Raw genomic sequence first — 14,801 nt, forward strand, 5'->3', positions numbered from 1 at the left:
GCACAGACATCTGAGGGCATGGCTGTCCAAGAAGAAAATGTAGCCATTGGTGCCATCTATCGACCACAGGTTGAAGATTGGCGATCCGTTGGATACCGACCGAGTTATAGGCAAAACTTGGTGCAAAAATGAAGAAAATTTTACATTTTCTCAAACAGGGTATGGAACTTGGTTCCTCGAATAACTTCTGGCACAGACATCTGAGGGTATGGCTGTCCAAGAAGAAAATGTAGCCATTGGTGCCATCTATCGACCACAGGTTAAAGATTGGCGATTCGTTGGCGATCGAGTTATAGGCAAAATTTGGTGCAAAAATGAGAAAAATTTTACATTTTCTCAAACAGGGTAAGGAACTTGGTTCCTCGAATAACTTCTGGCACAGACATCTGAGGGCATGGCCGTCCAAGAAGAAAATGTAGCCATTGATGCCATCTATCGACCACAGGTTAAAGATTGGCGATCCGTTGGATACCGACAGAGTTATAGGCAAAATTTGGTGCAAAAATGACCCTTAGTAAATTTTCATTTTTTTGAATTTTTTGATTTTTTCATTATTTTTCACTCTTTTTTTTATTTCAATCATTAATTGAGTGAAAAGAAACTCATTGCAACCCATTGGCATTAAAATAAAACAATTTAATTTTTTTTGCAAAATTTTCCAAAAAAATCGTAAGGGGTAAGCCTTATGAAATTTTCGAGTTGAAATTTTTTTAAAATTTTTTTTCTGATTTTTTATTCATTTTTCTATTTGAAGCATTATTTGAATGAAAAGAAACTTATTTCAACCAGTTATTATTAAAATAAATCAATTTTTATTTTTTTCAAAATTACTCCAAAAAAAGGTAAGGGACCACAAGTGGTCCGCGGACCATAGGTGTGGGACCACTGCCGTAGAGGACTACCGGACGTATCAGTGTGCGATATAGCGTACATTTCGTGTGTTGCTGGTGTGTCTACTCGATCGCAGGAGTTTGTGGAGCTCATGTTTTTGTCCGAAGCTATGATCGTACCAAGGTAGCAGAACTCCTCTACCACCTCGAGATCTTCGCCATCAACCGATACTCTGCTCCCGAGTCTGGCTCTATCACGGTCAGAGTCTCCGACAAGAAGATACTTTGCCTTCGTCGCATTGATCCTCAATCAGATGTCCGTCCGATGATGTCGATGTCATCCGCGAAGCCGAATAATTGGAGAGAACGGATGAAAATCGTGCCTTGAATTTTAAACAGCAAACAGGAGAGTCCGTCCTCTTGCATTTAGTCATTCATATGAATCTTTAGTGAAGAGTCATTCAAATCATGAGCCGACTCCCAAAATATTAATCAATGTTCATAAATTCAAATGAATCCCGAAAGATTCATGAATCCTTTATTATTCGCTACCGAAACTCTAAGGATTCATCAATCAATGAGGATTCATGCATGTTCAAAATCGAGATTCAGAGTCATTAATTCTTTCTCTATCACAAACGGACGCAATGAAACTACACACCGTAACACTTGGAGGATTTCCTCATTTGTTTTAGATTATTTTTATTAATTCGGTTTTTTGGGGGGGGTCATAAATAGCGTCATGAATATGATAATGGTTGTGTGGTATGTACGTAAGTGTTACAAACAGCTTTCTTTTTTCTCTTCTTTCTTTTTGTTTTTTCAACACACCATTGCCGCTTCCTCATGTTCTCAATACGCACTACGACAACGGCTTCTTACGCAACTAGATCCTAACTCCATTAATGTGAGATGCTGCATCGGCCCGTCTTTCTGTGTCATTAATTATTAATATATCGTATTTTCTTCACTTTCCACATTGCGTTCTGTTTTTTACGTTTTCTTGTTCTACCGTGATTCCAACTAGTACGCGGGATGGGGGGGGGGATGGTTTCTTAATTGTTTCGCTTTGAACACAATGTTTAAGGCATAAATTAAAGTACAGCCCACGGTACCACACTCTTTCGGTCTTTTACACTTTCTGTCTGTTGAGTGTGCCATCTTTGCCACCAAACAAAAACGAAACATAAGGGAACGTTACAAGCTAGATTGTGACTGCCACCATTTTTCAATAATGTCGGTGTGACTGTAAGAGATTAAAGTTTTTTGCACAAGGTTTCAATCCAATTCCGACCATCAAACCCTCTTACCGTGTCCCAAAATGAGCAAAGGAAGGACAAACTTGCTACGGAGGAGTTGCTCTGTATATATCTTTCCAATTCGTTGCACATCTATTAATTGGTAAATGGTTTATAGGTACAGATTATACAAGCTCTTTCTTTTGTCCATCATCATTTGTAGAGTGGTTGTGTTTAGCATGTTTCTTCTTATAATGCATTTTTTTTGCTTGCATTTTCTTCTTGTATGTTTTTAATGGCACTTGCAGTGAATTCTTTGTCCCACCATGGTTTCCGTTTCTTCCTATCTTCATTGTTTTTTCCCCTCTCTAAGCAATATGCTCACTAAGAGCAAAACATTCATCTTTGGGCAATTTGTTATACTGAATAATTTATAGAAGAGAGAAACAAACGTTTTTTTTAAACCTCTTAGTACATGCTTCCTGCAACAAAAGCTACTAAACGTTACTACCCCTTTTCTCGCTCGCCGTTTCGCAGCATCTAACTAGTGAAAGCATAGAATTTACTATTCCCGCACCTACACAAGACCCGTTCACTCATTCAGTACACACTCACACATTCACGCATACACACGCAACGGTTCGTTAGGTTCGTTCGCTACTAGGAATTTTAATAGTAAACACATCAAATTGAATAGATTGATATAAGTGATATTGCATTCGTTTGCAATCCTACTGCTACAGGGGAAGAGAACAGAAGAGAGACGAGGCGGAATGTGTACTTCTCCCTTCTTTTCCATCCTCCTTCCTCTCTTCCTCTCCCTTCCCCTCCCCTCCGTCCCTTCCAAGTCTTCTTGGCCCATGCTATTCTTCAGACGCGCCTGCAAACCGTCCCAATGTACACAGGGGTTTTCAAGCAGTCGAAGCACATTTGCCTCACCTAACCACCCCCACACTCTTGCAGTAACACCTTTGGTCGTATTGCTGTATTTTTTTTTCCACACTCCCTTTACCACCTTACTAATATATTCGTTACTTGTATTGGCTCGTATTGGCATATAAAGAGAAGAATGTTCATCTTTCCTTTTCCATGTACTGTTTTCTCCCTCTTCTCCATTCAAAGCGGTTTATTGAACGCTGTTTGTCTTTAATATTACATTATAATTTGTTGTGTCCTGTTTCTGGCTCTCTAAAAACGGATATCTTTACCTCCCTTTTGCTGAGGACATTTGGTGCATGAGAGTACTGTACGTGTGTGTGTGTGTGTGTGTGTGTGTGTGTGTGTGGAATTGTTTGTCAGTTTTATATTCATGACTCATTAAATAAAGTTATAAATTAAAAATAAAACAACGCAACACATGTATGTCGCGTGCGTAATGAAAATGTTATCTATTCTTCCCGTTTGCTTTCTATCCTAAAATCTATTTATATATATCGCTAGTTGGTAGTTTGTAGTAGCGTCCTTGCACACTACACAACACTCATTTAAAACAAGGTTATATTGCTTTTTACAACCTTTTTCCGCTCCTGTGCACCGCGCACCACCCATTGGACTGAAATCATGCTATCAAGGCAAAGCAAATTATTATTTTCTTAATACATAAGGCTCGAACACGCGGGAAACATTACCCAATATCATATCTGTCTACTCCCCGCTCTGCGCCCCCTTTCAAGTAGTCTGTTTTGATCGTTTCAAATCAAATTTAAATCACGATTAAAAATGGCAGAGAGGGAAGCGGCTCAAAATCGAGAACGTGAAACGTAAAACATGCAACATATTATATTGGCTTGGCTCTGGTACATATACACTTTTATAGGCACTTTGATAGCATTAGCGGTACAAAAAAAATCATATTCAGTATAATCCGTTTCCGTTATAGTGATTTGGTCCTATTCATCTTGCCACTTTTAGTAAAAAATAACTCATTCCATTTACACGGGGCTACTCAACTGTTGAAGCGTCCTAAACACTGCATTGATGTTTCCATAATTCTCTTAAACACACTAAACATATTCGCAAATAATTCATGGAGTAAATTCAGATTTTTTTAAAATATATTATAAGTACGCGCCTAGTGGTAAGAAGCAAACCACTTAGTAATATCCCACTAAAACCGAAACGAACAAAATAAATATTTAACAGTATTGACAAAATTCAAGATAAAAAAAAATAAACAAAAAAAAACTCCTTAAAAAGGACTCACTCTCATCCATGCGTCACTAGTACACTTCTCGATAGCTTTTGCTTTTTTTCTTCTTTTTATGGCTAACCTGTGTGCTTGCACTATCCAATAACATTTGCAACGTACTTTGTCTTCTACAAACACATTCGGTTCCCAAAATCTGGCCACAAAATAATTCTGTATGCGTATTATAAATTATTCCTTCCATTATAAGTAAATAAGAATGTACGCGCATCCGCACATTGGTTAAAATAAAGCAACAATGAAAAAAGTACTAAAAAAAAGAAAACTAAATATTTCAAAGTTGTAATCCTTTTTTGCAGTGCTATATAGCAGTGTGGCTTTACACAGCAACGGTTAAATACTGTCAAGACATACCTGCAATGGCAGGTTTCTTGAGGTTTTGAATGCCAAAACACAAATTGAACTGGAACTCTTCTAGTTGGGCTATGCATGTTTTAAAGATAATTTTTGTTTTACGATTATGTTAAATCAAATAAATTGTAGGATTACATTCATAAGGTATTATAAGTAGTTGTAGTATAAATATAAGTAATATGTAGTTTTGATTATGCTTTTGGAAAATGTCGTATGCTACGCGAGTGCATTTTCCGATTTTCTAACTTAATTGAAATTAAAAGATCAAATTTAAAATCCCTCTCTCTCTCTTTATCTCTCTTGCTGTATCTATCTATCTCTATCTTTTTTCCAACATTTATCTTAGGAGCTGTTTCTTTAAAACAAAATATTTACACAAATAATTATGAAAACGTAAAGGATATTGAAGCATGCTTTTGAATCCTTTTTCTTCCTATATGAACGACTTGTTTAACCTCTAATAACAAAAATTAATTTAAAAAAAAAACATATGCGAAATCCGCCAGGCACCATCTTTGTGTGTGGAATGCACATTACCATCGAGTATCGTCGGGAACTAAGCTGCTCCTCCTTTGCTGGTTTGGTGCGTTTCTGTGCAAGTGCGAAACCAGCAAGTGAATGTCACACGCCGGTAAGTGTAAGTGCGGGTTTTGCGTTGTTTGGCTAAACCGGTCACGTCACTTGTCGACACCGAGTAACTTGGCAGCTTCGGAGGCAGATGAGAGCAACACCCGGCTCAAGATGCCTTGGTCGCTGATGCCGAGCAGGTTACCGATCAACTCCGAGTGCTGCTGCTGTTGGCTGTGGTGCTGGAAGTGATGGTGATGGTTGTAACGCTTCCCTCCTGCGATGATGGCTGCCGATGCTGGAACCGCTTGGATCTCCGCAGTGGTGGTTTTGGTTCCACATTCGGCTGGTACTCGGTGGCTATAATCTTGCTGCTGCTGCTGCTGTTGCTGTTGCCGACTAGATAACGGTGGGCTGGAGCACTCCGCGTCCTCATACTCGTCGTCATCGGTAAGATCGGAACCGCTGTTGGGATCTGCGTGTCCGTTGCTCTTACCTGCTCTACCGTCCGACTGATCGTTTGGGCGACGAACGGTATGTCGCCGACCGGAGGAGGATGAGGATGAGGTGGGTGAACTATTGCCACCGCCAGTGGTGTGCTTCTTCCGGTGGCGTAGCATACTGTGCTTGAGGGTGAATCGGCGATCGCACACGTCACACTGGAACGGTCGCTCACCGGAGTGCGTCCGCATGTGCCGTCTCAGGTCTTCCGTCGACCAGAAGCGACGCAAACAGAATGCGCAGATAACCTGTGAATTGGTTGGGTTTTTTTTTTGGGTGGGAGGACAACAAAAAAATAAGAATGCAAAACGCACCGTTAATAAGGTTCCATGCTTACGCGAACCATTGATGAATCGTGAGCCTGGTAGCGGAACATTCGCCGTCAACCAGACTGCACGAGTATTAGTTAAGGACTGACCTTAGACCTACCTTCCGATTGGCATAGTCGAGATACTTGCCACTGTTGTTATTGTTGTTATTATTGTTGTTGTTGCCACTCTCATCATCGTCCGGTGAGCCGGTGTGTGCTTCACTCTCCGTTGCTGATGCGGCCGCCTCGAGCGATACCTTCGCCATAAGTGTCGTGAACTCCTGTGGATGCGTTTGCTTAATGTGCTCCAGACAGGACACTCGCTCAGCGGTTGAAACATCGCACAGGTGGCACTTGTAGGGAAGATCTGGCAAACCACCAACCGAAAACAGTCCTTCCTTGCCCTCACCTTCCTCTTCCTCCATCGCCGTATCTGGTGTATTCTCCGAATGGTGTTGATTGAAGCGACGTTGACGGCTTTCCTCTTCATCGCCGTTTTCCATCGTCTCATCACGATGATGACGGCGTGCTGACCGTCGATGACGAGTTTCCTTCACTTCTTGCTCATTCGACGTTTTGTCTTCCAATTCTTCCTTCTCCTCATCCTCGTCCTCCTCCTCTTCCTCCTCCACTTCATCCTGTTTTCCACCTTCACTGCCATTCTTCTTGTCGAACACTGGGTTCAGCTTAACATTCTCCTCGTCTTCTGACTCGCGACGGTTTATCGCCGCTACCACAAGTGAATCGTTTTTTGATGCCACCGCAGCTACCTCGCAATCCTTATCCTTCGACTGCCCAGCATCTGGTTGGTGTTCCTCCTCTTCGACATTAACCTGTTGCTGCTGCTGTTGTTGTTGCAGCTGCTGTTCAGGTCCCTTTAGTGAGGTAACCGCTGCTGATCGCGTTCCTTTGCCAGATATCTTCTTGCACATTGCTTCGGCAACTGCCACCGGTATCGGTTCCGGTTTCGGATCCAGCAGATCGTCAATCGGTACCGGTATCGAAACGGCCGATTCCACGTCACCGTGCTTGCGGAGTAGGTGTCGGTCACAGTTAGATTTGGTGGTAAAGAGCAGCGTACATTGGGAACACTTGAACGGCTTCTGGCCGGTATGCGTGAGGATGTGTCGACGCAGCGAACTTGACCACGGGAACATGCGCTGACAGTACGGACAGCTGACACGATTCGGGGCCAGGCTGTAGGCGGACTTCTTTTTCTGCTGCTGATGGGCAAGTGCCACCGCCGAAGGGTTCGGATCATCCGTGCCAGAGTTATTACTCTCCGACGCCGAACCAGACGCCACCAGTCCCTCCTCATCGCTGTGATCCTGAGATAGTGGTACCTGAACCTCTGGTCTGCTGCAAAGTATATACATGCGAGTTTGTTTGGTTAGTAACGTTTGTCCTGCCGATCTGTGAGCTGTGCTGTTATTAACTTACCTGAAAAAGCTTTCCAATGCCGGATTGACAGCGTTATCAAGCAGCTTGGACACGGGTACTAGATCACTGCTCCCACTTTCATCGTGGTTGATCAAACTACTGCTGCTACTGCTGCTGCTGCTAGATGACGTCTTTCTCGTAACGGTGGGTGAAGCTGTTGCTGTTTGGTTGTGCTGTTTAGACTGCTTACAGGAAGGTTGTTGCTGTTGCGGAGAGTTCATCGTTGTTTGCTCCTGTACTTTAGCAACCTTATCACCAATCTCTGCCTTCGTACGATTCTCTTCCAGCTTCTGTTTCAGTATGCGATTCATGCTACCACCATGTTCGGGATGTGAGTCTCCATCACCACCATTTGCTCCCAGCCCGTCTTTCGGTTCGTTGTACGCTGCTAGATTTGGAGCATTTTTACTGTCCGGTACTTGCAGCTTCAACATCCTTGTTCCACATTCTTCTTCCTCGTCAATCACGAGCTGAGCATCATCCTCCTCATCATCCTCCTCCGCTTTGTCATGTCCTTCCTCAGCTGCTCCCTCTTCCTCCTCATCCTCCTCATTCTCTTCTTCCTGGTGGTCTACAGGTGGAGCCATTTGACGTTCTTCCTCGTCGTACGCCATCTTGTGAAGGTTGCCACCTTCGTCGAAACCACGGCGCAGAAATTCACCATCCTGATCAAGATGCGATTGCAGGCGGCGACGACGGCGACGATAACGTTGGCTAAGTATCGGTGTGGCACCTTCGTACGGTCGATCCTCCCGACAATCGTCATCATCATCTTCTTCCGTTTCGCCACGCGCACCGCCACCCATACGTCTGCCGGCAAGTCCGGACGACATTACGGCGGTTTGCTGCTGTCCGTAATGGTGGTTGAGACGTTGGTGTTGCTGTTGCTGCTGGTTCCACTGTCCTGCCGCACCCTGTACGATCATGTTGTGCAAAAGTGGGTTCAAGTGACTTGCAGCTCCATCCTGGCTATTACTACCAACACCACACATCCCTCCACTGCCCTTGCCGGACTGCTGCGCTAAGATGGCGTACTTTACCTGCTCGGAAATGGCACCACTTCCATTGCCACTTCCGTGCATACCTCCACCAGCACCAAACGCTCCCTGCAGTGCTGTTACAAGCGACCCGACGGAGCTGTTTGTAGCCGACATACTCGCAGCGCTACTGCTGTTGCCTCCACCACCACCACCGCGACGCATCAGATGATGGCCACCCCGCTGTCGCTGAGACCAGAACTGTGGATGTTGCTGCTTAATATGCCGCTCCATGTTGGATCGCAGCGTAAATCTAGCCGAACAATGTTCGCAAGCAAATGGCCGTTCGGTACGGTAGCGACGTTGCTTCTGCTTTGGCATGAGGACTCCATTTTTAATCACCATCTTGACCGGACCAACGCCGGACGAACTGGCGCCACCTGCCGCTGCCGATAAGGGCGATACGCCGAAGCTACCGACACCGGCGGCGGCGGCTGCTGCTGCTGCGGCTGCTAATGCAGCGGTCGAAGTCACTGGCGAACCGCTACCGGCATGCAGTTGTTGATTGTTGCCACCGTTTGTTCCTCCAATCGTGCCACCGGTACTACTACCGCCGATCGGTGTCGACATCGGCGAAGGCGATGAGGGCGTTAGCAGCTGCTTCGGTGTTGCAACGGTAGCAGCCGTACCGATATCACCAGTCATACAATCGCCCGACTTGGAAACACTGTTCGGTGGTGTATCGGTACCCGGCGGTGGATAGAACGGATTCACCAGCAACGGATGACGATGGTTGCGGCCACTGCTGGTTGTGGCCGCCGCTGTTACTGCTGCCGCCGCTGCCAGATTCGGCAGTGCGCCCAAACCAAAGTCCTTGCCCAACAGTTCGCCGAGGGCAGCCGCCGAACTCGGTAGCATGTGGCTTTGCAAAAACGGTGCCGCATGCAGCGGAAACGATGGTAGCTGCAGTGAGTTGTACAGCTGGTAAAGCTGGAAGAAGTGCATCGGATCGAGTTTGGCAAACGTATCGTTGAACAGCTGAAACTGTTGCTGCTGCTGCGCCAGATTAACCTTCGACAGCTTCGGCAACTCACCCCGACGGTGAACCGTCTCGTCGTCCTCCGCATCCGTGTCCTTTGCTGGTGGTGCGACGTGCTGCTGTTTGGTTCCATTGCCGGAATGCTTCCTAGACACCAGCGAGCGTGGTTCGCTATCAACACCATTGACCGGATGCAACAGTTCCGCCCGGTGGCGATGCATTGGCACACCCTCCATATCATCGTCTTCGTCCTCACCGTCTGTGGACAGCATCGGCACTGTTGGTGTGCTTGTCGGTACAGGTTTACGACTAAACGCGTTCGACTTCTTGCTGAGATCGAGCGCATCCATGCTTAAATCGATTGGTAGTGGGTTACTGTTTGCTTCTCCTGCTACACCTGCCGAATGTTTAGTAGCAGCCTTTTGCGATAATGCTTCACCACTGGCTGGTGCAATCGGTGTTGTTTGCTTGCTAGAAATGTTGGTCGAATCCTCCAGTAGCTGCTGTTCCTGTTCCTCGTCGAGTGCATCCTCATCCTCATCCTCATCGTCCTCCTTCGGTGGTGTCAGTTGGTTCAATTTCTCAAGGCTCTTCACCTGTATTTTGGCTGCTACCGCCGTACCGAATGTACCATTGCCCACACCTCCAACGAGTGGTGTTGTCTGCAGGAGCAGGCTTGTATCTAGCTGGGGGCTATGGTTCGTACCGGCTGCTGCTGCGGCTGCTACAAAGCTTAGCGACAACTGTGGCATAAGCATATCCTTCAGCTCCTGCGACTGCAGCGGGGTGCTGCTGCGTGCTTCCGGCAAACTTTGCTCATCCTGGTACGTGGCACTCGCCAGCATGGTCGGCGTGTACGAACCGTCCGCCGGTGGTGTGTTGAACAGTTGCAGCTTCTTGAGCGGATCGTCACAGGATGAATCCTCCGCCGGATGGTAGATGATGGCGCGCTTCACATCTTCACGGGTCGTACGTCCATGCCGGTTGCGGAGATGCCGTTCACAATTTGCCTTCGTCGTGAAGGCATAGTTGCACAGGGCACACTCGTACGGTCGGTCCCCGTTGTGTGTGCGCATATGTCGGATCAGTGTCGCCTTGTCGCTAACCACATACCGGCACATATTGCACTGGTACGGACCCGGTCCGGCCGCCGTCACGTGCGTCCGATTGTGACCCTTGAGGGCACGCAGATTCGGAAAGACTGCCGTACAGATGCGGCACGGGAACTGCCCACGCAGCTTCATACGGCGGAACTCGGCAGTAAACGCATCCTGCGCTTCTTCCGGCTCGTCCCGTGATCCAGTCGAGTGGGCATACATGCCACTGTCACTGCCTGCACCGTCCTTACCGAGCGAAGCAGCGTCGAGCAGCCCAGACAGTGGTGTATGGCTGCCACCATCGAGTTGTCGACCGAACAAACCACCCGACGATGCCACATTGATGATTGACTGAATGTCGGCTAAATCCTTACCGCTGTCAACCATCTGCTGGTGTTGCTGCTGCTGCTGCTGGTGTGCATGGTAGAGCGCCATGTTGGAGGAGTAGTACGTTGGCAGGGCGGCGGGTGGAGTCGAGTCGGTCGGCGATGCGAGCGGTTCCTGCTTCAGTACCGGCACCGGTGACGAGAATGATTTGTCCAGCGATGATGGTGTGGTCGGTGCCTCCGAAAACGTACCGACCGAACGATTCTGCAGATCCAAGTTGGCGAAGAAATCTTCGCGCCGAAGATGACCCTGCTGTACGTGGTGTTGCTGTTGTTGCTGTTGCTGCTGCTGTTGCTGCTGTTGATTGCGATGATCTCGATGCCGGTCCTCATCGTACGTTCGGTTATGCTGCCGATCGTCGTAACACGAACCCACATCCGAACCGGACACATCATCCGACGAGTCCGATTCGCTCGGTGCCCGCTTGCGTCTTTGCCCAGTAGCAGAGGTTCGTTCGCCACCGGTACCGCCCACGCCACCACTGCAACAGTCGGCCGCATGCATCGAGAGCGTCTTCGAGCAGGGGAATGCCCGGTAGCAACGGGTACACTCGTACTTCTGGCTCGTCACCGGCGTCCGGATGCTCTGCTCGCACAGGTTCTTCGCGATCAGTGGAAACTTCTCGCTGGAAAAGTCCACAAAGGTAAGATCCTTGAAGCCGGGCGTTATGTTTTGGTAGTTGTTATTGCTGCAACGGTGCGCATTCAGCGCCTTGTGGCTGCGGAACATAATCTCGCAGTGTCGGCATTTCGCCGGTATGGTCGGATGTTCCCGGTCCAGATGCTGCTCCAGGCTGAGCATGCTGGCGAAATCGTTTCGCACACAAACCGGACAGCAGTACCGCTGGCCACTTTCGATCACCGAGCCTTCCAGCAGATTGTTGTTGATGGTGCGCACCTTGCGATACTGTTGTGCCCGTTCGCTACCACCTAACGTTGCCTTCCGTTTGCCACCGCTGTGTTCCTCATCGTCAAATTCACCATCGTCCTCCAAGTCTGCCTCCTCGCGATGATGATTCAGATGGTGTTGCTGTCGATCCTCCATGTTATCGACGTTCATCAGCAGATCGTGCTCCTTACGGCGACGTCTAGTACTGCTCGCCTGCTCCTCCATCATCGTTAGCTCTTCCTCGTCCTGATCTTCCCCACTAGCGAACAGTGCACGCTTCTTCTTCTTTGGCTGCCCATAATCATCATCCTCGTCCGCGTCTTCATCCTCCTCTGGTTCTTCTTCCTTTTTCTTGCGATAATGTCGATTTGCTGCAGTTGCTGCTGTTGCTGCTGAACCACCGTGACCCGTGCGGCCACTGCTGCGGACAGTCTTGTTTCCTCCTGCTCCTCCTCCACCGCTACCGTCAGACGATGAACCGCCTCCGCTGGCACTAATGCCACCGCCGCCTCCACCACCACCACCACCACCGGCATCACTCTCGAAGCTGTCACGTCCCGATGGGTACTTGTGGGTGCGCATGTGCCGATGCATATTCCCGTTGGTGGTGAACGTGAGGCTGCAGTACTTGCAGTTGAATGGCCGTTCGCCCGTATGTACCAGCACGTGCCGATCGAGCGATGATGCCGACGACAGCACCTTGGAGCAGATTTTGCAGCAGAAGGTTGCTGACGCAACCGCCGTCGCTGCCGACTCAGACTCGGCATTGTGCAGCCGGATGTGATCGGTAAAGGCACGCTGCGTCGGTGACACACTGTCACAGATTGGGCAAACGTATCGCTTCCCCGGTTCCGACCCAACGGGACCATCCTCCGTTTCTTCCTCCTCGTCTTCTGCTCGCCTATGGCCGCCCGTACCGCGTGTATGCTGCTGCTGTTGCTTCCCGAGCGACGTTGCTGTAGCCGCTGCCGCCGCTTGGCGACGCTGCTGCTGCAGTAGCATCTCCGCCGTCGATTCTAGCGACCGTTTACCGACTCCACCGCCCCTGGTACTGTTGTTGTTAGGCACTGTGCTGCTGTTGTTGTTCATCGTTTTCCGCCGCAGCATATCATCCGTCAGCTGGTGCAGATGCTCGCTGCGTTGCTTATTGGCCGACTGCTGGCGGTGAGTTGGGTTGCTGCCGCTACTGCTGCTACTCCGGCGTTGCTGGCGATGGAAATGATTTGCACCATCCTCCTCGCTACTACCAGCTGCTGCCGGTGATGTGCTTTTGACGACCTCCAGCGTATCTGCTGCCGGTGACGGTACTTCCACTTCGCGGTGCAGCACCTTCGCACCATCCACCTCCATATCCTGATCGTTGGCTGTGTTCTCTGTTTCGCTCTGCGGTGACTCTGCCGTTGGTTCCGGTGACTCCACCTTTACCCTCGTATACCGCTCGGATGTACCGGTTGCAGCAGTGGCTGGTGTGGCAACGCTGGTAACTTCTCCCGCACTCTCACTTCCGGCTTCCATGTTTTGAGCGTCCGGTTGCCGCGAAGCAGAAGAAACCATCACTCTCACCAAAGGAAAGGCTCTCCTTCCGTTGTGTTTGGCAACGGGAAAGTTACGAACAGTCCTAATGTATGCCTGTGTGGTTGGGAGAAGAAAAAAAAAATAATCAAAAATAATATTTTTTTTAAACAAATAAGCTTAAGCCCACTACACACTGCGTCTCATCTGATATTACAGCTAATTATAGTGGAAAATGTTACAAAAAAAACACACACACACAATTACTGTAGTACAACTACCAATTCCGCCATTTTATGCCTTTGTCCTCGACGACGGACACTCCGCGCATTCGATCTTTCCAAATCGTCACATTCTCCATTCGTTCGACCTCGAGGTCACACCTCGCCCCCAAACCAACCCCATTCGCGTTTCTTATCGCATGCTGTAATGTATGTGTGTGTGTATATATGTACATCCAATAATCGATTCGTGTGCCGCCCCAATCTATCCAGTTGGGCTGGTTCAATGCTAAATTACGAATGAAATAGCAAAAAAAAACAATACACCTAAAATCAGTACGTCTAGAGAAGAAAATCACTGGAGATTAACGGACAGCCAACCCCATATATAGACACACACATGTGGAGGTAGGTGTTGGTGTGAACAAGCGCGCCCTCAACGCCCGACTGACGACCGTCGAATGATGATGAAGTTGCACATGAGCACACCAGCGAAATAAAATAATAAACCACGATGGGAATATAACAGAAAACACAGAAGCTAAAGAAGAGAGGAGAAAAAAAACATATATTACTGCCAGTCCCAGCAGCGGTCGCCAACTTCGCGCCCAAACACACACACACCCTAGTAACCAGATGGATCTGTAATGACCGTGACAGTGTTGCCAGCTAGTCGGGACGGCAGGATGAGGCAATGGCAATCGGGTTACTCTCTTCTTTTGTCCAAACAGGCACCTCGTAACGCTCCTGGGCTTTACGATTCCCCAACATTTTTACATGGTTTGCTGATGTCCGACGTAGACGGTAGTCTAGCACCCGAAACACGTATCCTCTCCCCTGCTCGTTATCAAACGAGCAGTAGTAGAAGCTGGGGCGGGCTCCGAGATGAGGGTGAAGAAAACCTATCCTCTAAAACACGAAACCTGACCCTCCCCTAACCCCCCATTCCACCTCTCAGGCACAGTAAGGGGTAGAGACGACGACGGCCGATAACGATAAGCGCATACAAATTTGAAGTTCATTTAGATGGTAATCACTCATCGCGATCTGAAAAGGGTCCCCCTGCCTTGGTGCGACGTTGGCAGAACAGGGTGTTGGTGATCGGGCTGAGTGATGGTAAATTGATGAGAATCAGCAACCAAAATTGATGTTGATGACACCAGAGGTGTGTGGGCTAACTATGGAGTTGTAATCATAAGCGATGACACTTGCGTGGTGTCATGGATGTACCCTG

At 48.1% G+C, this 14,801-nt stretch overlaps 1 protein-coding gene across 4 annotated transcripts in view; it reads right to left on the reverse strand.

Annotated features, from left to right (window-relative positions):
- Window positions 1-1,507: 1,507 nt before the first annotated feature.
- The window catches only part of LOC125765944 (uncharacterized), a 36,663-nt gene continuing 23,369 nt past the window's right edge, over window positions 1,508-14,801 (reverse strand). For 2 of the 4 annotated variants that reach the window (XM_049431512.1, XM_049431495.1), the window contains 3 exons: window positions 7,447-13,463; window positions 6,126-7,365; window positions 1,508-5,944 (listed from right to left, as the gene is read on the reverse strand). In XM_049431512.1, the coding sequence (XP_049287469.1) occupies window positions 5,306-5,944; window positions 6,126-7,365; window positions 7,447-13,388 (7,821 nt within the window). In that variant the 5' untranslated portion in view covers window positions 13,389-13,463 and the 3' untranslated portion in view covers window positions 1,508-5,305. Of the gene's footprint in view, window positions 5,945-6,114; window positions 7,366-7,446; window positions 13,464-14,801 lie in introns of all 4 variants that reach the window. The other 2 variants (XM_049431503.1, XM_049431521.1) reach the window with 2 other exon arrangements.

This window comes from Anopheles funestus, chromosome X, assembly GCF_943734845.2.
Source record: "Anopheles funestus chromosome X, idAnoFuneDA-416_04, whole genome shotgun sequence".
Classification (NCBI taxonomy): Eukaryota; Metazoa; Arthropoda; class Insecta; order Diptera; family Culicidae; genus Anopheles; species Anopheles funestus.